Genomic DNA, 22298 nt, shown 5'->3' on the forward strand with positions numbered 1-22298 from the left:
TTGACAACCCTCTCCTATGTTGTGGCACCCTTCCCCTAGTAATATTCACACTGTCCCTAAAAAGTAAAGAAGTTTCAATTTTAATTTCATTATGAGATTTCAGAGGATATCTATGGAAATTCTAATCACATGTCATGTCAACTGACAAAATATATTTAATGATATGTAAATGTAATTACTTAATTAACTGTTCCCACTGCATTGTTTAATCAGTATGTATGATTGACAGGAGCAATGATGAGAGGGGCTGAGTTATGACCATCATCATTATCAGAGGGGCCGAAGTATGGAAAGAGTTTCTCTGTAAAGGTGCAGCCAGTGAAAGAGTAGATATGAGACTTGGCCTCCACATCATAAAAGGAGACGAGACCCTCCCCATAGTCCACAAAGACCCCCACCTTCCGGGGCTTCTTTCTCAGGGAGAGGATGACAGGGGGGGAGGTACAGTTAAGGTACACATTCTCATCCCTTCGGGACACAGTCCAGAGTCCATCCTCAGGTCTCAGTGTGATAATCCCCTTCCTGTCAGTGGACTCTCTGGCCACTCCTAAATTCCATCTAGCCTTCCCCTTAACCGTCACCTCATAGTAAAATCGTCCTGAGGAGAAGCCATCCTTTCCGAGGACAAACGGATCACAATCAAACTTTTTTGGATTGTCTAGAAGATTCTGTGGTGTGTCTCCATGTTTTACTTGTTTCCCATCCTCAGACAGGATGAGCCAGGGGTTTGCTGTATCAGGGTCCAAAGTCACATCCACTGCATACCGCTGAATCCTCTTCAGTTTGACTTCAGGCAGCTTCTCCATCTCTTTATTCAGTGTCTCCTCCAGGTGAGACACAGCTCTCCTCACAGTCCCCACACACAGATCTCTGTGAACACTGATCTCAGACCAGACCTTGGTGGGTGGAGGTTTGTACACTAGGGATGGGTAGTTCTGGAGAAGTTGGAGGTGGTCCTCAGTGTGTGGGAGCTGCTTCAGATCAGTGCTTCTTCTCTTTAGCTCAGTGATTTCCTGCTCCAGCTCTTTAATGAACCCTTCAGCCTGCCTCTCTACTGCTTTCTGCTTCTCCTTAATTACCTGAACAAGCTCAACCTGGCTTTTCTTAACGGAGCGCACCAGAGCAGTGAAGACCTGCACGCTCTTTGCTGTCTCCCTCTCTGCATCTCTCTTGCTGAGATCTACTGAGAGTCTAATCTTTTTAACCTTCTTCAGTCGCCCATTGATAATCTGCCGCACTTCTGCCTCAGTTTTCCCCAGCTGAGCCTTCCTCTCTCCACACTCTTCCTCTATAGGGACAGTGTCATGAGTCTTGTGGTCTCCCTCAGTGCAGAACTGACACACACATGTCTGGTCAGTCCTACAGAACAGCTCCAGGAGTCTTCCATGCTTCTTACACATCCGGTCTTCCAGGTTCTTCACAGGGTCGATCAGTTTGTGTCTCTTTAAGGGTGGGGCTATCTGATGAGGATCCAGGTGAGTCTCACAGTAGGAAGCCAGACACACCAGGCAGGACTTCAGGGCCTTGCGCTTCGTCCCAGTGCAGACATCACAGGACACTTTTATAGGTTTGGCAGGGGACTCATCTTTACCTCTGTTTCTCATCTTTTTAAAATTCTCTACAACCTCTCTGAAAGTTGTGTTGACACAAAGCTTAGGTCGTCTGTAGAACTTCTCATTACACAGTGGACATCGACACAGGTCCTTGCTTTTCCAGTACTTTGTGATACAGGCAATGCAGAAGTTGTGTCCACATGAAGTGGTGACTGGCTCAGTGAACACATCCAGACATATAGAGCACAGGAACTGCTCTTCAGATTGGAGAATGCAGGATGAAGCCATATCTAAACAGAGAAGGTGGAACTCTGAATTATTCCCTGGAATTATTCAGCTCTTGATCATTTCAGTATCATTGTCAACACGGAATTTAGAGACACCAAGCAATGTTGATTCAAGATGTTTAACCATACAATATAAATTAGTCTAAGTACAAAATAAAGTTAAACATAGGTACTGTAGTCAAACAGGAGAAAAGAAAAACAGAGAATACAGGAATTCATTAAAATACAAGAATTCACACAGTAGTATTTATCTTCACCTGCCCTTGTAAATATCTACTCACCTGTATTTATGTGTTTGCGACAGAGTGTGGGGTGCTTTCTCAGATTTATTGGTTCTATAAACTGTAGTATAAAAAAACGACTGTCTTAGCAGATTTTTCAGAAGAGTTTGAGACCGTTTGCTTGAATGCGCACATATAGTATGTCTATGCACTTCAGTTTCACTTAAGTAAAGTGACGTTGACATGATGCTCCCCACCCAGTGCTAATCTGTGCTCTGGAACAGTTAACTGTTCACATGTCTGATCTCTTTTCATTTTTGATACATTCTTGATACAAAAGAAGGAATTACTGCAGATGTAATGAAGGTTTTCTAAAGGCATCAACTACAATAGAATTCACAGGGGATGAACAAATACTGTCAGTCTAGGTAGATTTGATCCTTAATTAACCTTTTACTGCAGTGGGCTAAATCAGGGTCGCAGAGTGTTTCTTGTTAGTCTTTAACAAATCTATTTTGAAACGAAAGTATACACCTCACACACATGGTTATGGGCTTAACAAAAATAATACACTTATACCATGTCAGATATAGAGTTGAAATGTAATACATTTTGAGTTTACATCCCAATATTACACTTTATATACATCACAGAAGACTGAAATACAACAAAACTGTTTGACATAGCAACACCGGATTTTAGGCTTGTTGAAACATATGAATAACATTCCACCCATGAGGTCACAAGGCCATTTGACTTCAGGAAAGGTCTACATAAAGAGCACAAAATATTATTTTCAGATTATTCCTTTAAACATACTCACTTTCGATTCTACCAAGTCAAGTCAGAAAATGGTTGGAGAACTAAAACTGAATGTATTTTCTGTTTGTAGGAAACTGCCTGTGCTTGTTGAAATCCTGCATCTGCTGCTTGTGGTACCTGAAGAAGTGTCTAACGTACCTGAATGGTTTTACAGAATACCACTTTAATCCATTTCTAAATGGTAAATAGGGTTTATGCACATAATACACTGAACTCGCCTTGTTAGCATTTACGATACTTGCCCGCTATTGTCTCAACATCCAACACACATTCACCGTCTCTTCTTTCTCCCTTTCTCTCTCTTTAGGAGTTCGTAGAGAACAGTAAGAATATGGAGGGATGGGATTGGCCCGAGGCAGATGGAGACGGTCGTGTGATGAAGCCTATGGTGAGTTAACAATACTTTTCCAACAGAGAATACATTCATTTACCTCCATAATCTAGAGTCATGTACTCAAAATGATGATGCTGATGAAGACAATAGTAAAGTTTAACACTCCATTTGTTAATTGTTGTAGACTCAAGGAGGAGGGACTTTTGTTTGACCAAACCAGGAGACTGAAACCGAAAGGCATTTGATGATTAACAGGCACTTCTCTGTCTGAAAAAACTCCATTGTGCAAGGTGTTCTCCCACGCCTGCTTATAGGATCATGTTACTACGGTGGATCAAATATGAAATATCCATTTACTCTAATAAGAACATTTTATATTACTCTAATGTATGACATGCAGGTCCTACAAGTACTGAGGTTGTCTTATGTCAGAGGCAATGCATGATCATAACTGACAATCCCTAAATTGTGGCAACATTGAGTCATTACTGCTTACTGAGTTTGTAATACTCTATGCATAGAAAACAGGATTCCCTATGACTGTATCTCTATTCCCTTCATGAGTTTTTGTTATATAACAGAATTGTTATACTTTTGTTTTGCATATTAATAAAAGAAAACGAAAACAATCATGGTCCTCTTGTCTGTGTGAGATCTGTGGGGCAAGAGAGAATCAGTTCAATCTTGAACATGGGTTTGTGTCTGTATGTCACTAAGATATCCACTAAGAGGGAGAAACAATAAAACAATACACCCAAATATAAAAACAATAATGTATATTTACCCAACAATAAAGTATTGAATTAAATTAAATGCTTGTAATTATGATGTGTTGAAATGGAAATTTCCCTGTATCAGACCAGGGTTCAAAGTGTATTTTGTATTCTGTCTAGTACGTTAGCTGCACTTGATTGAGCTTCCCTGGTGCATTATAACCAATAGAATAGTCCCAAAAGTACAACCCCACCAATCTGGCACCATAGAAATATAATGTTTAAATGTCAATGTCTGGCACTCCATATACAGGCTCAATCAAATGGTCAAAGTATCTGAAAGAAAACAAATACTATTGGAATCCAGGTCTGTCCTGTATCAGTTTGACTATTTCCTAACTTCATTTTCCTCTACCCTGTGGTGGATATCAGGAATAAATCCCCGCTGACCCTGACCCCCATCCTGTCCTCTATGCTGCGACTGGCCCACTACCACCTGGGTACGTGGCCGTCCTTACTTAGATCCACAACCAGCTCAAAGGAAAAGTACCTCCTTTATCACATTCACCTACATCCACAACCATCTCAAAGGCTAAGGATGTGCCATATCATTAGCTTCCCTTTGAGAGAGAATAATAGTTAGGAGAGAAAAATAGTATCACTTTCTGTCAAAGGTCAGCATTAGACCTAAATGATATTAATAATTAAAGCAAAATAACTTGGATTACTTTTTAATTTCATTTGAGTTGAATGAAGTGACGCAGCATGACAACGTGAATGTTCAAGAATCCCAAATCGCATTATGCATTTCCTCCTTTCTAGAGTAGCTTTGATGACAGTTGTGTTTGTGATGCTAACGTTATCTCACAAATGTGAGGATGTTTGAGATGGAAAAACCTAAGCATTTTATAATGAACAAGTCTGGTTCTTTCAACATTACATTGGCGACCATGTCTTGTATGATTGTAAACAAGTCTGAGGCACGCATGCCAATGGTTAATTCTGCTGTCTGTAAGGAAATGGGCAGGCTGTAGGTTGACTCTGATGCTACGATTAAATAGAGCACACTCAGCGCACCTTTTCTTCCATTCACCCTTCCCTTGTTACAATTCTCCCTAGAAATTACCATCCCGTGTTAGAGGCCAAGTGGGCATGACTGGGCATGATTGAAATCATACTCAATCCTCACATTTCCAAGGAACGTCATACATTTCACAGAATCTCGCAAATCTCTGTTTTGAAAGATACTGACTTTATGACAAATTATCCTATGTACCCTTGGTAGTCAATTTTGGAATACTAATAAATGCCACGTAGGCCGCTTTCAACCAGAGAAGTAGTTTTTTTGGTTTAGCTCCCATTTGAGGGATAGTTTTCCTTCTGTCAAAGATGGTCAGCATTGTGGGTCGATGAAAAGCTATGATCCCTTATTGATATCACTTATCAAATCCACTTCAATCACTGTGGATGAAGGGGAGGAGACATGTTAAAAAATGATTTTTAAGCCTTGAGACATGGATTGTGTACATGTGCCATTCAGAGGGTGAATGGGAAAGATTCAAGATTTCTGTGCCTTTGAACAGGGTATGGTAGTAGCTGCCAGGCGCACCGGTTTGAGTGTGCTAAGAACTGCAATGTTGCTGGGTTTTTCACGCTCAACAGGGGGGGTGGGTCCTAATGTTTTGTGAAATCAGTATATTACGATGTAAAGAAAGGTTTTCATTTTAATTTCATTATAATATTTCAGAGGAGACGTGGCATCAAAACTCACACTCAATTCGTGCAAATATGTACAAAAAGTATTTCAGCAGATTTTGTGCATTTTCCTGCGTTTTTGTGCGGCTTAATTCGTGTGACAATTTATTTGTGCCACTTCATTCGTAGGAAAATACACACAGTTTTGTGCTACGTCAATCATAGGAAAATACATTGTTTTGGGGAAAACTTAGGAACAACTTTTAAATTGTCTAGCTCCCGTCCCATTACGTGATCTAGAGGTGAGAAGCAGTCTGAAAGTGCTATGCCCTGACCTGTTATTCAGAAGAAAAACCTCTGTTTCTGTCTAATTTACATAATGCAGCAGAATGCAACTATCCTTTTTTAGGATGCAAACCAGTAATATTAATCTCTGTTGATCCATCTAATGAAATGGATGTAGGATTTTGTACGACCTTGAATCGAGGCCTTTCCCAGTCATGAAGGACGAAGCTAGGCCCCTCTTGGTTCTCATTGGTGAAGACTGAACTCAAGTTAGGTTTTACATGTCAGACTCTCCTAAACCACTTTGCCCAACATGTTATACCCCAGAGGTTGTAATTAAACCCTTTTTAAGGGGATATAACTTGTATCATTGTTATAGGGCTGTGAAGCCCATAGTCGAATGTCTTCAGACTGAGCATTTCTCTCTGGAAATTGCTGCTGACATTGAACACAGCATAGGGTTGAGGGTATTTAATTGATTTCAGACTCTCCTATACCACTATTCCCAACCTCTTATTCCCCATAGGTCGTAAATAAACCCTTTTTTAGCTGATATAACTTGTAGAATTATTATAGGGCTGTGAAGCCCATAGTCGAATGTCTTCAGACTGAGCATTTCTCTCTGGAAATTGCTGCTGACATTGAACATAGCTTAGGTTCGAGGGTATTTAATTGATTTCAGACTCTCCTATACCACTATTCCCAACCTCTTATTCCCCATAGGTCGTAAATAAACCCTTTTTTAGCTGATATAACTTGTAGAATTATTATAGGGCTGTGAAGCCCATAGCCGAATGGCTTCAGACTGAGCATTTCTCTCTGGAAATTGCTGCTGACATTGAACATAGCTTAGGTTCGAGGGTATTTAATTGATTTCAGACTCTCCTATACCACTATTCCCAACCTCTTATTCCCCATAGGTCGTAAATAAACCCTTTTTTAGCTGATATAACTTGTATAATTATTACAGGGCTGTGAAGCCCATAGCCGAATGGCTTCAGACTGAGCATTTCTCATCTTTTATTTACGGAAAGCAATTTCCATTTTATAACAGGTAGTGTCCATTTATTTACAGTAGTGTGTTGATTAATTATTGCTGTCTTCAGTAGAAAAACTGATTATGTATAAAAATGCCAAATATACCTGAAGCTAAATCAAGCAGAGATGTACGACTATTTAGCCATCTTAATCATTACTGAAACATACTAACTACAAACATTTAACCAGTTAAAGATAATGAATGCATGACAACTAGAAACAAAGATTTGATAAAAAATAATTCATACAAAAGAAAACAGTATTGCCATTAATAATAATAAAAACTACGTACGGCTACTATTATATTATCATTAATTCGGTGACAACTTGGTTGATTAGCAATATTGGGATGTTAACACATTTAGTTTTTTTATATAAATAATTGTGGGACATAAAAAAAAGGCAGTGTAGAACACCATTGCCCATCATGCATTGCTTTAATAACTTTCAAAAGATTGTTCCGAAGTTTGCCCCCCAAAAATGTATTTTCCTATGAATGAAGTCACACAAAAATGTGTCTTTTCCTACGTATGAAGTCGCACAATTTTTGGGGTCTTTTCACATGAATTAAACCACACAAAAACGCATGAAATCTGCTAAAATACTTTTTGTCCATATTGAGTGTGAGATTTTGTTGCTTCTGTCGGATCTGACAATTAATCTTGATGGTTGTACAGTCGTCTCAAATAAAACTGCAAAGGACCTCGCCGTTACTCTGGACCCTGATCTCTCTTTTGACGAACATATCTTGACTATTTCAAAGACAGCTTTTTTCCATCTACGTAACATTTAAAAAATCTGAAACTGTCTGTCCAAAAATTACGCAGAAAAGTTAATCCATGCTTTTGTCACTTCTAGATTAGACTACAGCAATGCTCTATTTAAATAAACTTCAGTTAGTGCTAAACACAGCTGCTAGAATCTTGACCAGAACCACATTTTTTTATCATACTACTCCAGTACTAACCTCTCTACACTGGCTTCCTGTTAAGGCAAGAGGTGATTTCAAGGTTTTACTGCTAACCTACAAAGCATTATATGGGCTTGCTCCTACCTATCACTCCGATTTGGTCCTGCCGTACATACCTACACGTACGGTCACAAGACGCAGGCCTCCTTACTGTCCCTAGAATTTCTAAGCAAACAGCTGGAGGCAGGGCTTTCTCTTATAGAGCTCCATTTTTATGGAATGGTCTGCCTATCCATGTGAGAGATGCAGACTCGGTCTCGACCTTTAAGTCTTCATTGAAGACTCATATCTTCAGTAGGTCCTATGATTGAGTATAGTTTGGCCCAGGGGTGTGAAGGTGAACGGCCAGGCACTGGAGCGACGAACCGCCCTTGCGGTCGGTAACCCCTCTCTCCACTTGGATTCTCTGCCTCTAACCCTATTACGGGGGATGTGTCACTGGCTTACTGGTGCTCTTCCATGCCGTCCCTAGGAGGGGTGCGTCACTTGAGTGGGTTGAGTCAATGACGTGATCTTTCTGTCCAGGTTGGCGCCCCCCTCGGGTTCATGCCATGGGGGAGATCTTCGTGGGCTATATTCAGTCTTGTCTCAGGGTAGTAAGTTGTGGTTGAAGATATCCCTCAAGTGGGTGGGGTTATATCCTGCCTGGTTGGCCCTGTCCGGGGGTATCGTTGGATGGGGCCACAGTGTCTCCCGACCCCTCCTGTCTCAGCCTTCGGTATTTATGCTGCAAAAGTTTATGTGTCGGGGGTTAGGGTCAGTCTGTTATATCTGGAATATTTCTCCTGTCTTATCCGGTGTCGTGTGTGAAGTTAAGTATGCTCCCTCTAATTCTCTCTCTCTCCCTCTCCCTCCCCTCTCAGAGGACCTGAGCCCTGGGAACATGCCTCAGGACTACCTGGCCTGATGACTCCTTGCTGTCCCCAATCAACCTGGTCGTGCTGCTTTCAACAGTTCTGCCTGTGGCTATGGAACCTTGACCTGTTCACCGGATGTGCTACATTGTCATGGACCTGCTGTTTTCGACTCTTACTACCGCACCTGCTGTCTCTAACTCTGAATGCTTGGCTATGAAAAGCCAACTGACATTTACTCCTGAGGTGCTGATCTGTTGCACCCTCTACAACCACTGTGATTATTATTATTTGAACCTGCTGGTTATCTATGAACGTTTGAACATCTTGGTCATGTACTGTTATAATCTCCACCCGGCTCAGCCAGAAGAGGAGTCGCCACCCCTCAGAACCTCATTCCTCTCTAGGTTTCTTCCTAGGTTGCTAACCTAGGAACATCTGCAGTCCTCTTGCCTCCTTGCAGCATAACTAAGGCACGTTCACACAGATGAGCAGGGACACTGGGCATCTTTCTTTTGGTGTTTTTCAGAGTCAGTAGAAAGGCGTGCTGCGCAGACAGAGATGGCCGCCTCGCTTCCCATTCGTAGGAAACTATGCAGTATTTTGTTTTAATTGTATTATTTCTTACACTGTTACCCCAGGAAATATTAATTGTCATTACATACAGCCGGGAGGAACTATTGGATATAAGAGCAAAGTCAACTTACCAACATTACGACCAGGAATACGACTTTCTCGATCCTCTGTTTGTTCCACCACCCAGGACAACGGATCGGATCCCAGCAGGCGACTCAGATAGCCCCACCCTTAAAGAGACACAAACTGATCGACCCTGTGGAGAACCTGGAAGACCGGATGTGTAAGAAACATGACAGACTCCTGAAGCTGTTCTGTAGGACTGACCAGATGTGTGTGTCAGTTCTGCACTGAGGGAGACCACAAGACTCATGACACTGTCCCTATAGAGGAAGAGTGTGGAGAGAGGAAGGCTCAGCTGGGGAAAACTGAGGCTAAAGTGCAGCAGACTATCCAGGAACGAATGCAGAAGGTTAAAGACATCAGACTCTCAGTAGATCTCAGCAAGAGAGATACAGAGAGGGAGATAGCAGACAGCGTGCATGTCTTCACTGCTCTGGCGCTCTCCATTGAGAAAAGCCAGGCTGAGCTCATTGAGGTGATTGAGGAGAAGCAGAAAGCAGTAGAGAGGCAGGCTGAAGGGTTCATTAAAGAGCTGGAGCAGGAAATCACTGAGCTAAAGAGGAGAAGCACTGATCTGAAGCAGCTCTCACACACTGAAAACCACCTCCAACTTCTCCAGAGCTTCCCATCCATAGTGTGCACACCTCAACCCACCAAGGACTGGTCTGAGATCAGTGTTCACAGTGATCTGTGTGTGGGGACTGTTAGGAAAGCAGTGTCTCAGCTGGAGGAGAAACTGAATAAAGAGACGGAGAAGCTGCCTGAAGTCAAACTGAAGAGGATTCAGCAGTATGCAGTGGATGTGACTCTGGACCCTGATACATCACATCCTGAACTCATCCTGTCTGAAGATGGGAAACAACTAAGATGTGGAGACACACCAAGTAATCTTCCTCCGAATCCAAAAAGATTTGACCGTCATCGATTTGTCCGTGGAAAGGATGGCTTCTCCTCGGGAAGATTTTACTATGAGGTGACGGATAAGGGGAAGACTAGATGGAATTTAGGAGTGGCCAGAGAGGGGTTTATCACATTGAGCCCTGAACATGGACTTTGGACTGTGATACTAAGGGATGGGAATGTGTACCATGCCTTTACCTCCCACTCTATCCTCCTCTACCTGAGAAAGAAGCCCCAGAAGGTGGGGGTGTTTGTGGACTATGAGGAGGGTCAGGTCTCCTTTTATGATGTGGAGGCCAAGTCTCATATCTACTCTTTCACTGGTTGCGCCTTTACAGAGAAACTCTATCCACACTTCAGCCTTTCTTATAATGGTCAAAACTCAGCCCCTCTCATCATCTCTCCTGTCAATCACACACACTGATTAAACTACGGAAAGCAAACAGTTTTTCCTAACAGGTATTTTAAAATGCACATTTACAAATCATTACATGTATCAATATGTTTACGAATTAGTTCATTTAATCAGGTTGACATGTCATATGGTTAGCATATCCACTGATGTCCTCTGAAATTGTATCATCAAATTAAAAGGTAATCTGTTCTGTACATCTTAACATGGATAGTAAATGTTTGTATTTACTGAAAATGAAGACTATCAACTGGAATTAACTTAAATATAGTGAGTAATACAAGTCGTGCTGCTTTATTATTCATGTAATTTACCCATATTTATTTTACAGAGGAAGATTATCCTTTAAAGTGATATTCCTATTTCTCAGTTTTTATCTTATTCTCTCTCCAAGTGAATCTGATGATAAAGGCCATACTCAGCCTTTGAACTGGTTGTGGATGTGTGTGAATGTGACGAAGTCCTTTAAAGAACCGCATATTATCAAGATATCAAAGTGGACTGAATCTAACCGTTAACCATGTTGAGGCTATACAGTGTTTGTTTTTGATAACATTATTTACAAACAATGGAGTAAAAAATATATTCTGGGTTCTGATCAGGTACGACAGTTGAACTAAACTCACGAGGCATTTACGAGTTATATTCTTCAAGAATGAATGGGTATTTATAATGAATTTAAAAGTCTAACAATTGATGTAGAAACGGCAGATTGCCCCTTTAAAGCATGTTGGTGAGTTAATTTACACTGTAAAGGGGTTGCTGAGAAATTGACAGTAACTTACAGGCAGCTGTGGCAAGTCAAATTCTGTAATATAAATACAGTATCAAAGCAAGTACTGTGTAATGACAGTACAATACTGTAATATTTATTATACTGTTAAAAAAGTGAATACTAGCGTAATCGTAATGAATGAAAAAAATGGTTTACTGTAATTACAAGGGATTGGTGCTAGCAGGTTGGCTGCTAGGTAAAGTGTTTACACATTACAGCATATTAATGAATATTCGGTGTCTTATAACACTTGCACTTCAGGAAGCTTCCAAACTGTAAGCGACTACAGGGGAAAACAGAGCAAAAGGACATGGCAAAATGTGCAACCATTTAAGGTTTAAGACTTGCCCCACTCCAATCTGTCCCCTATACATTTTAAATTGATGGGGCACTATAACCACATAGGACTTAAATTGGTACAGCATTCTCACTCACAGATGCAATATAGCCTCTTACAAAGTACGCCTCAAAATATGTTAATAAGCCAGAAACAACAATACCATTTTTGGCACTCCCAATGATACAGTACGGGTACTGTATTCTGTGGGTTGGAATTACAGTACCACTCAAAATAGAGCAATTATTTCCCCGCCCACACCATTTTCCCACAATGGCCCATAAATTACAGTATGCTACAGTAAAACGGAGTATTTTACTGTTGATAATACCCCAAATTACCGTATAAAGTAGTTTTGCTACAGTGTACATATGCTTTGTCTAAACAGGTGAGCAGAAGTTCCATGTTATCAGTGAAACCAGGAATACGGTTGAGCTCCAGGACCACCCAGAAGATAACGGATACTGGGAGATCAATGGAAACAGCTGCAAACACTATGGGAATGTTGTCACCAATGGTTACATGGGTGAGTCACGCTTCACGGAAATTCAAAATGAGATGCAACATGTTTTATTTATGGTTCTGTTAATCATACAGTGATTTATTTCATACACCAGATTGCACAACAAATTATGTTTCTCTTGTATATACAGTTGGTGTTTCTGAAATAAAGAAATAAAAGAAAATCTTTCTAATGATGAGAAAATCTAGAATTTTCCACATATTTACTGGATTTGACCCGAGTGGGGACTATGCGTAAGCTAAGGCGAGCTCTTACAGAGCTGAGAAGTGGCTTCTTATGGTGGACGAGAGTGACCAGAGATATGAGAGAGCATTCATCATCAAGAACAAACATTGTGGAAGGCTATTGGCTGTCCAAAATGGCTGCTTTGTTGGACTTACATTGTACATTGAAGATTGCAAAATGGTACTTAGAATAAGGAGTACATTGAAAACCCCAAAAATTATAGTAAAAATAAAAGCCAACTCGTTTTTGTGCGAATATTCTTCTTTAAAAAATTATGGGAGTTCTATTGATGGGAATATTGACAACAGAAATGAATGAATGTATTTTTTTGTTTGTTGCAAAACTAGAATCTTTTCCTCTTGAGGATCTCCGGTTTCCAGTTTATTGGGTGGCTTTCCTCGGTCTGAAAGAAAAAAACAATCCCACCCTAGTCAGAAACAAGAACTTATGAAGTACTCATAGTGACTGTCATTTTCCCTGACTGAATAAACATCCACTTTGTATGAGGTTGTAAATAACACATTCATTATTGAATCACATCTCAAATCAACAAAAACTTGTGTAGCTATACAGCACAGGATAAAAGTATTTCCCTACCGCCGTGTCGTCCTCTTTGTACACCTTGATGGTCTTGTCGGCCTCGGCCGTGATCAGCCTGCTCTCCGAGTGGTCGAACATGCAGGCGAAGATCCCCGATTCGCTGTCCAGCGAGCCGGGCTGCACGGCGGCGTGGATACGCTGGAAGTTGTAGCCTGTCCGCCAGTCCCACAGGTGAATGGTGCCGTTGTCAGCTAATGGAGACAATAAAAAGATGTAAGGATTAGCTGTATCTAGGTATAGATAGAAAGCAGTGTCTAGGTTCTAGCCGTATATACGATTTCCTATCACTTAGCCATTCAATATATTTGCTTCCAGCCTCTCCAGTTACCACTTCCCTTTCATTTGTTGCCCATCTTTAGTAGTGCGCTTTCGAAGCAACAAAGCCCTTCAGAGTCATTCAAATTACTATGACTAGAAATAATCTGACCCAATCATCCTGACAGAGGCTCAAAACTGTCTATTTCCATCGCAACATATATACAAGATATTTTTTGTTACATTTTTTTTACCCCTTTTCCTCCCCAATTCCGTGTTATCCAATTGGTAGTTCCAGTCATGTCTAATCACTGCAACTCCCGTACGGACTTGGGAGAGGCGAAGGTTGAGGGCCGTGTGTCCTCTAAAACACAACCCAACCCAGCCAAGCCGCACTGCTTTCTGACACAATGCCCACTTAACCCGGAAGCCAGCCGCACCAATGAGTCGGAGGAAACACCGTACACCTGGCGACCGTGTCAGCGTGCACTGCGCCCGGCCCGCCACAGGAGTCGCTAGTGCGCGATGGGACAAGGACATCCCTGTTGGAAAAAATAAAGGACGTTTTCATACCTCCTGATACCAGCACGCCGTCTGAGTTGACCGCCATTGCGTTGATGATGGCGTTGTGTCCAGAGAGGTTCTGGATGAAGTTGCCGTCTGGGAACGTCCACTGCTTGATGTTGTCGGCAGAGCCAGAGGCTAAGGTATACCTGTAACATTCAGCCAACGAATGGTTCAGTGCCATAATTCAAAACGCACAAATAAAATGAACGAGCCTATCAACCCTATCATTAACTACAACTAGATAACAGAAGATGACTAACTTGGGTGCATCATATGCATCATCGTTTACTACGTATGAGGAAGTGACGTACTGTCTGGGATGTAGGGCCAGCGCTCTGACAGACTTCTTGTGGTTGGTGAGAGTGGCTCTGGTCTTCCCAGCTATTAGATCCCATAGCCTGATGGTGGAGTCGTGGCTCCCTGGAACGGAAAGAGCCGGGTCGTGTTCAGAAGGTCACACCGTAGCAAAACGTGAAACTAACAATAAAACACTGCGTTCTTATTTGGACATGTTCAAGTGGTCTCTCCTATTTTCTCCCTACTGAACATGACCCAGGAGAAAATCCTGATTTCTCCGCGCGCCAGCTCATAATAGAACATAACAAGATGATAAGCCATTGATGGTACTTTGGAGTGAGTCAACTAGCCAATATATGAACACAGCAAGGCAAAGCAGTTGTAACATATCCGTGTCCGTACCTGTGATGATCTGCGGTTCGGCGGCCTGGCATCTGACTGTGGCCACTGTGTTGGTGTGTCCGGACAGGGTGTGCACGTTGGCTTTGCTCCTGATATCCCACACCTATAGACGTAGAGATTTCATATTGACCTCCCAATACACCCCAAAATGTTCCACTAAAATAACATTTTGAAAAGTCAAGACAACTAGTCGTTAGCAAGACTTACCCTGGCTGTGGCATCTCGACTGCATGTGACCAGCACGTCGATGGTTGGGTGCAGGTCCAAGTCGTACACGGCGCTGAGGTGGCCGTGGTAGTGCCTGATAACCTAATTTTTTTTTTTTTAAAGGAAAAGTGATGTAGGCGTAACTATACTAATTACTTAACTAAATAATAATGGACCAACAGTCCATTGAAACACGTCATATAAAGTAAAGCAGAAATGAAAGGGTACTAGTACAATACCTTGTTGTACTCCAGATCCCAGCACTTGACCTGCTTGTCCTCGCCGCAGGAGAACAGGTAGGGGCTCCGGGTGCTCACGGCCACGCCGCGCACCGTGCTGATGTGTCCCGTCAGGGAGAGCTTTAGCTTCCCACTGGCCAGGTCCCAGATCTGTCAGGAGAATGAGAAACAATGGGGATTTGACGTCACGGTCGAACTTATAGCCGACGTATTACGAGATACATGACTAAATGCCACCAGTTGACAGACATTGAGTAGATCAAATGGGTGCCCCAAAACCCTTATGATGTCACTTCTTATTATCATATCTACTGTTTCACTGGCTGCACCTTTACAGAGACGATCTACACATTCTTCAGTCCCTGTAGTGATGTTAGTGGTAAAAAACGTAGCCCCTCTCATCATTTAATTTTTTATTTTACCTTTATTTAACTAGGCAAGTTAGTTAAGAACAAATTCTTATTTTCAATGACGGCCTAGGAACAGTGGGTTAACTTACTTGTTCAGGGGCAGAACGACAGATTTTGTACCTTGTCAGCTCGGGGATTTGATCTTCTAACCTTCCGGTTACTAGTCCAACGCTCTAACCACTAGGCTACGCTGCCGATCATCTCAAATCAAATCAAACAAATTGTATTGGTCACATCTCTCCTGTCAATCACACACACTGATAAAACAAAGGACTTACTCTTCCTTTAAAATATGTAACTTTTTGGGGGGGACCTGACAAATTCACATAGAAATGCGAGTTGTAGATTTCTCATTGAAAGCAAGTCAAGAAGCGGTATATCTGTTCTATGTGCACTATTTCTATGCGTTCCATTCTTAAGTTTCATTTTTGCGTCTTTTACTTTCAGTTTTGTACACCAGCCTCAAAACCGCTGTTAAGAAGTTACAGATCTCCCGGTCTCTCTCTGTACTCACCTTAATGGTTCTGTCGCCAGCGCCGGTCACAAACCACTGGTTGCCGGGCTCTACGGCAATGGACCTCACCCAGCCAAGATGACCACTGATGACCTGGAAGGGATAAAGCAAACTGTATCAGCTACCACACAAAACAGAGAGCAAGTCAATAGCCCTGAAGTTATCTTAAAACGCACAGGCCTTACATGAAGATATTCTAAGATTATTGTAGTACGTCCGAAGGACTAGGGACAGTTCCTTACAAAACATCCAAGCTTTTTGTAAGTGTGCCACGTGCATTTGATAAAGTGTGTGGACTGTAGAGCAAGTAAGTGTATTCAGAAGCCCTTGACATGACAAAACGACGTTCTTTACCCGAAACAGCTTCCATGGAGCGTGCCACTGGGGCTTGGGCATAGTGGGGGCTTTTCTGGCAACGAGGGACGAGTTTTTGGTGCCGCCTCCTTCCAAAAGAGACTAGAAAGAAGACAGAAAATGATTATTATTCATAGTGGTAGCATTATATCATATAAGACTGATGTCACGTTAGTGGAATGTTGGTGCAGAAATGCATGCGAAGTGTTAGCAGATGCAAAAAAAAAGGTGTGTAGGGCTAATGATGCGTATCAGAGAGCATTACCCCACCATAGCGTGTGAGTGAGGAGCGGGAGACCTCTCTGCCCCCCCTGCGTGTCTGTGAATGTCCCCGACACTGGCTGCAGTGCGACTGGCGTCCAGCCTGCAATTACACACACAACAAAAAAATGGATGCTGGATGGTCTTAAAGTGCACTCTAATAAGATAGGCAACCCCGATTGTAGTCCCGTGTTGCTTGGATACAATAACACTTTGTTCATGTCTCTAACATCTGGGGTCTGTACAGGAGGTTGTGATGCTACGGAATTGCGGGGAAGTACTGCGTCAAACAGACGAATGTCTGATGTGGACTATTGAATTCCGTTTGCTCTGGTGTCTTCTCACTTCGACACATCTACCGTGCATCATCTGAAGGAAGTACCTGGCTTGTGATGGCGGCAGGGCAAGAGCCATGGCGTGAACTCCCCCCTTACTGGGGTTCCTATGTATCTGAGTGTCCGCCGTCAGAGCCACCCCTGTGGACGACAATACACAGCGTTATAAAAGTCATGTAACACCCCCGAGGACACAATATGAATGAATGTGGTTTTACATGCAACAGTAGCATTGCATGGTGTCCAAGTCTGGTCCTGGAGAGATACTGGGCGTGCAGGGTTTTGTTCCGGCCCATCATTTAACACACCAGATTCAAATAAGCATGATCTTCAGCCATGATTCGCTGAAATCAGGTGTGTTAGGATAGGGCTGAAACGAAAGCCTGCACCCCCAGTACCTCTCCAGGACCAGAGTAAGGGAACCCTGGGTAAGACTGTTGTAATTACCAGGTCCTGAGGGGTATGCGTGGGTCCCAGTTATCAAGTACTCTGGATCATCACCTGGAAGACCAGAGGGTTATAAATGAGAAATACTTGGGAGGTTTTGCTCTCATTCGTTGCCCATGAAATCAATAATGATTTGTCAATGATTGATGTTGAAGTGATGGCATTCTTACCAGGTTGGGCATAGTTCTGATTGCCATGCATGTTGGAGCCCAGTGGCCTGTCCTTGCCCTCTTTCAGAACGGGCATGTGTAGAACGGCACTGTAGTCTGCCCTTAGCTTCGCTGCCATCTTCACCTTGTGACTACGAAGGGAAACGCTAGTTAACTCAATTGAACATATCAGAGCCTGAAAGTAGGGGTGGGCGATATGGCCTAAAAATCATATCTTGATCTTTTCAAACGTTTAGCTGATTCAGAATACACAGTACCAGCCAAAAGTTTGGACACCTACTCATTCAAGGGTTTTTATTTATTTTATACTATTTTCTACATTGTAGAATAATAGTGAAGACATCTTAACTGTGACACATATGGAATCATGTAGTAGCCAAGAAACTGTTAAACAAATCAAAATATATTTCATATTTTAGATTCTTCAAAGTACCTTAGCCTTGATGACAGCTTTGCACACTCTTGGCATTCTCTCAACCAGCTTTACCTAGAACGATTTTCCAACAGTCTTGAAGGAATTCCCACTTATGCTGAGCATTTGTTGTCTGCTTTTCCTTCACTCTGCGGTCCAACTAATCCCAAACCATCTTGATTGGGTTGAGGTCGGGTGATTGTGGAGGCCAGGTCATCTGACGCTACACTCCATCACTCTCCTTCTTGGTCAAATAGCCCTTACACAGCCTGGAGGTGTGTTGGGTTATTGTCCTGTTGAAAAACAAATGATAGTCCCACTAAACCAAAACCAGATGGGATATCGCTGTAGAATGCTGTGGTAGTCATGCTGGTCAAGTGTACCTCGAATTCTAAATATTCACCAACAGTGTCACCAGAAAAGCACCATCACACCTCCTCCTCTATGCTTCACGGTGGGAACTACACATGCGGAGATCAAAAATCTCAAATTTGGACTCAGACTAAAGGACAGATTTCCACCGGTCTAATGTCTATTGCTCGTGTTTCTTGGCCCAAGCAAGTCTCTTTTTCTTATTGGTGTCCTTAAGTAGTGGTTTCTTTGCAGCAATTCGACCATGAAGGCCTGATTCACACAGTCTCCTCCGAACAGTTGATGTTGAGATGTGTCTGTTACTTGAACTCTGTGTAGCATTTATTTGAGCTGCAATTTCTGAAGCTGGTAACTCTAATGAACTTATCCTCTGCAGCAGAGGTAACTCTGGGTCTTCCTTTCCTGTGGCGGTCCTCATTAGAGACAGTTTCATCATAGTGCTTGATGGTTTTTGCGACTGCACTTGAAGAAACGTTCAAAGTTCTTGACATTTTCCGGATTGACTGACCTTCATGTCTTAAAGTAATGATGGACTGTCATTTCTCTTTGCTTATTTGAGCTGTTCTTGACCTAATATGGACTTAGCCTTTTACCAAATAGGGCTATCTTCTGTATACCACCCCTACCTTGCAACAACACAACTGAATGGCTCAAACGCATTAAGGAAAGAAATTCCACAAATTAACTTTTAACAAGGTACACCTGTTAATTGAAATGCATTCCCGGTGACTACCTCATGAAGCTGGTTGAGAGAATGCCAAAAGTGTGCAAAGCTGTCATTAAGGCAAAGGTTGGCTACTTTGAAGAATCTCAAATCTTTTGGTTACTACATGATTCCATGTGTTATTTCATTGTTCTGAAAATAGTAAATATAAAGAAAAACCCTTGAACGTGTGTCCAAACTTTTGACTGGCACTGTATACTATTTTTGAAAGCTTTGTCGTACAATTAAAGGTAAAATATGTCAGCCAATCAGCTCCTATGTTGTTCAATGAGACGTGCCATTCCATAATGGCTGTGTGGCTACTGCTATCTAGCATAATGAAAACATCAGTTTACTTTAAAACGAGTTGTTCAATCTTCTGCTCCCAAGTGGCGCCGCATCTCAGTGCTAGAGGCGCCACTACAGACCCTAGTTCGATTCCAGGCTGTATCACAACCGGCCATGACTGGGAGTCCCGTAGGGCGGTGCACAATTGGCCCAGCATGGTTCGGGTTTGGCCGGGGTAGGCCGTCATTGTAAATAAGAATTTGTTCTTAACTGACTTTCCTAGATAAATAAAGGTTAAATAAAAAGTGTAATTCACATACGTATTACACTGACACCCCAACACACACATACTTGTTTTCACTAACTCCCCTATGAGCCCACAGTGGACTCTACCTACACACTCACACACATACATACACCCACACACAAGTAACAGGCGCACACATGCATACTGAACCACACACTTTCACACTCACCACATACACTGCTGCTACTGTCTATCTATCCTTTTGCCTAGTCCCTACCTATATGTACATAGGTCTCAACCTTGTATCCCTGCACATTCTACTCTGTACTGGTACTCCCTGTATATAGCCATGTTATTTTTACTCGTTATTCACTGTGTATTTATTCCTCGTGTTACTATTTCTATTTCTATCTTTAATTCTGCATTTTTGGAAAAGAACTGTAAATAAGACCTGTACGTAAGCATTTCACTACACGTGTTGTTTACGAAGCATGTGACAAATAACATTGTATTTTATTGGATGATGGGACAATTCGGAGTACAACGAATTTGTCATCCCTGGGTGGAGGTAGGTTTTCCAAGATGCGCTGGGTCCCGGTATCTTAATCTGAACAGAAAGCCTGTCCGACCCTTGCGCAGCTGTAAGCAAGAGTAGGGTCGGAAACTATTATGTCTATCCTGAACACACAGACAGGACTCATCCACACACAGCTTATCTTTATCTCACACAGAAACGAGTAGCTAGATGGGAGAACAAAGACAGCATATTGTTTTACAAAACACGAGTACCTTGTTTCATCCAAGGAGACTGGTTTGGCATGGTCAGCTACAAACATATCATGAGTTCTCTTGAGGGACCTGAACACGAGCGTGTGCACAGAGTGCTTTTGCACATCCTGAAAAATGAAATAGACGGAAATATTACTTTCGACAACAGCAATATTTGTCATTGTTAGTTACCTACTGTAGCTACATAGTCATGAGGCATGCAAGATTGCCAAGTATATCCCAACTCCACGATACCACATCCGCGGATATTACTTGGTCTAGATGTGTCTATATAAAGTTAATCCGACTAATATTAATTTTCCAAATGGAATTATTTTAAGTGTGCTTCAAATAGGCTAGGCATAATTGAACGTTGCTAACGTTAGGTAGTGGCGCGTCAGCTACACCTATTGTTATTTCAGCTTTACTGACATAAAGATGCACGAAAGAGCACACACCTCAGTCATTTCTGATGTTATTTAGCCAGATACCTCGACGATCTGTAAAAAAAACTTTAGATAAAACAGGTGTAGAAATGTAGCTAGGTCCAGCTTGCTAAACAAACGCATATGCTGTTCCGATGCACCGGATGCAAACAATAAGGTTGTGTTCATTTCCGGGTCAATTTTGTTTTTCTCCCCCTGACGATGAGCGCCACTCCGTGGCCACATCTAGTAACATTTACGATACAAGTATTTGATGAATTCTGCAGCGCTGCTTAACCCTACATAATAATTCAGGCCTTATTTTCAATATACATTTTAAGCCCTAATCACATGTAAAGCCTAGGCCCGTTGTTGTTGTTGTGGCTTTCGGACACTTCAAATTGTCTATTTGGATTTCATCCTGCCTTTATCAAATCAAATGTTATTGGTCCCATACACGTGATTAGCAGATGTTATTGCGAGTGTAGCGAAATGCTTGTGCTTCTAGCTCCAACAGTGCAGTAATATCTAACAAGTAATATCTAACAAATTACACAACATATACCCAATACACACAAATCTAAGTAGGAATCAATTAAGACTATATACTGTACAGTATATGGACGAACAGTAGAATGGTATAGAATACAGTATATACATATGAGATGATTAATGCAAGATATGCAAACATTATTAAGTGAATGAGATATCGTAGAATAGTATAGAAAACAGTATAAATATCAGATGAGTAATGCCAGATATGTAAACATTAAGTGGCTAATATACCATAGAATAGTATAGAATGCAGTATATACATATGAGATGAGTAATGCAAGATATATAAACATTATTGACTAAGATACCATAGAATAGTATAGAATACAGTATATACATATGAGATGAGTAATGCCAGAAATGTAAACATTATTGACTAAGATACCGTAGAATAGTGTAGAATGCAGTATATACATATGAGATGAGTAATGCCAGATATGTAAACATTATTGACTAAGATACCGTAGAATAGTGTAGAATGCAGTATATACATATGAGATGAGTAATGCCAGAAATGTAAACATTATTGACTAAGATACCGTAGAATAGTGTAGAATGCAGTATATACATATGAGATGAGTAATGCCAGATATGTAAACATTATTGACTAATATACCGTAGAATAGTGTAGAATGCAGTATATACATATGCGATGAGTAATGCCAGAAATGTAAACATTATTGACTAAGATACCGTAGAATAGTATAGAATACTATATATATATATATATATATATATATATATATATATATATATATATATGAGATGAGTAAGGCCAGATATGTAAATATTATTAAAGTGACTAGTGTTCCATTCCTTAAAGTGGC

The 22298-nt window shown here is 41.5% G+C and overlaps 2 protein-coding genes and 1 pseudogene across 2 annotated transcripts; 1 reads left to right on the forward strand and 2 right to left on the reverse strand.

Moving 5' to 3' along the window:
* Positions 1-209: 209 nt before the first annotated feature.
* LOC115191888 (E3 ubiquitin-protein ligase TRIM21-like) lies at positions 210-1841 on the reverse strand. Its single transcript, XM_029749890.1, has one exon. It carries the CDS (start codon positions 1839-1841, stop codon positions 210-212), a length of 1632 nt encoding a protein of 543 aa, XP_029605750.1.
* Positions 1842-9333: 7492 nt separating this feature from the next.
* Positions 9334-10795, forward strand: LOC115191604 (zinc finger protein RFP-like; annotated as a pseudogene).
* A 1654-nt stretch (positions 10796-12449) lies between these two features.
* Positions 12450-21094, reverse strand: LOC115191891 (pleiotropic regulator 1-like). The gene is made up of 15 exons (XM_029749891.1): positions 20950-21094; positions 20513-20619; positions 17702-17832; positions 17532-17585; positions 17132-17225; positions 16759-16852; positions 16489-16590; positions 16135-16227; positions 15211-15360; positions 14972-15073; positions 14765-14867; positions 14377-14485; positions 14072-14211; positions 13241-13434; positions 12450-13046 (listed from the first exon to the last, which is right to left on the reverse strand). Exons 1-15 carry the CDS (start codon positions 20956-20958, stop codon positions 12987-12989), a joined length of 1542 nt encoding a protein of 513 aa, XP_029605751.1. The 5' UTR covers positions 20959-21094; the 3' UTR covers positions 12450-12986.
* Positions 21095-22298: the final 1204 nt, after the last annotated feature.

This window comes from Salmo trutta, chromosome 4, assembly GCF_901001165.1.
Source record: "Salmo trutta chromosome 4, fSalTru1.1, whole genome shotgun sequence".
Lineage (NCBI taxonomy): Eukaryota > Metazoa > Chordata > Actinopteri > Salmoniformes > Salmonidae > Salmo > Salmo trutta.

Coding starts and splice junctions, on each gene's coding strand:
- LOC115191888 (XM_029749890.1), bottom strand. CDS start 1,841: ATGGCTTCATCCTGCATTCTCCAATCTGAAGAGCAGTTCCTGTGCTCT.
- LOC115191891 (XM_029749891.1), bottom strand. Junction 17,226..17,531: donor CGCATACCCCTCAGGACCTG/GTAATTACAACA, acceptor TGTCGTCCACAG/GGGTGGCTCTGACGGCGGAC. Junction 14,868..14,971: donor GTCGAGATGCCACAGCCAGG/GTAAGTCTTGCT, acceptor CTACGTCTATAG/GTGTGGGATATCAGGAGCAA.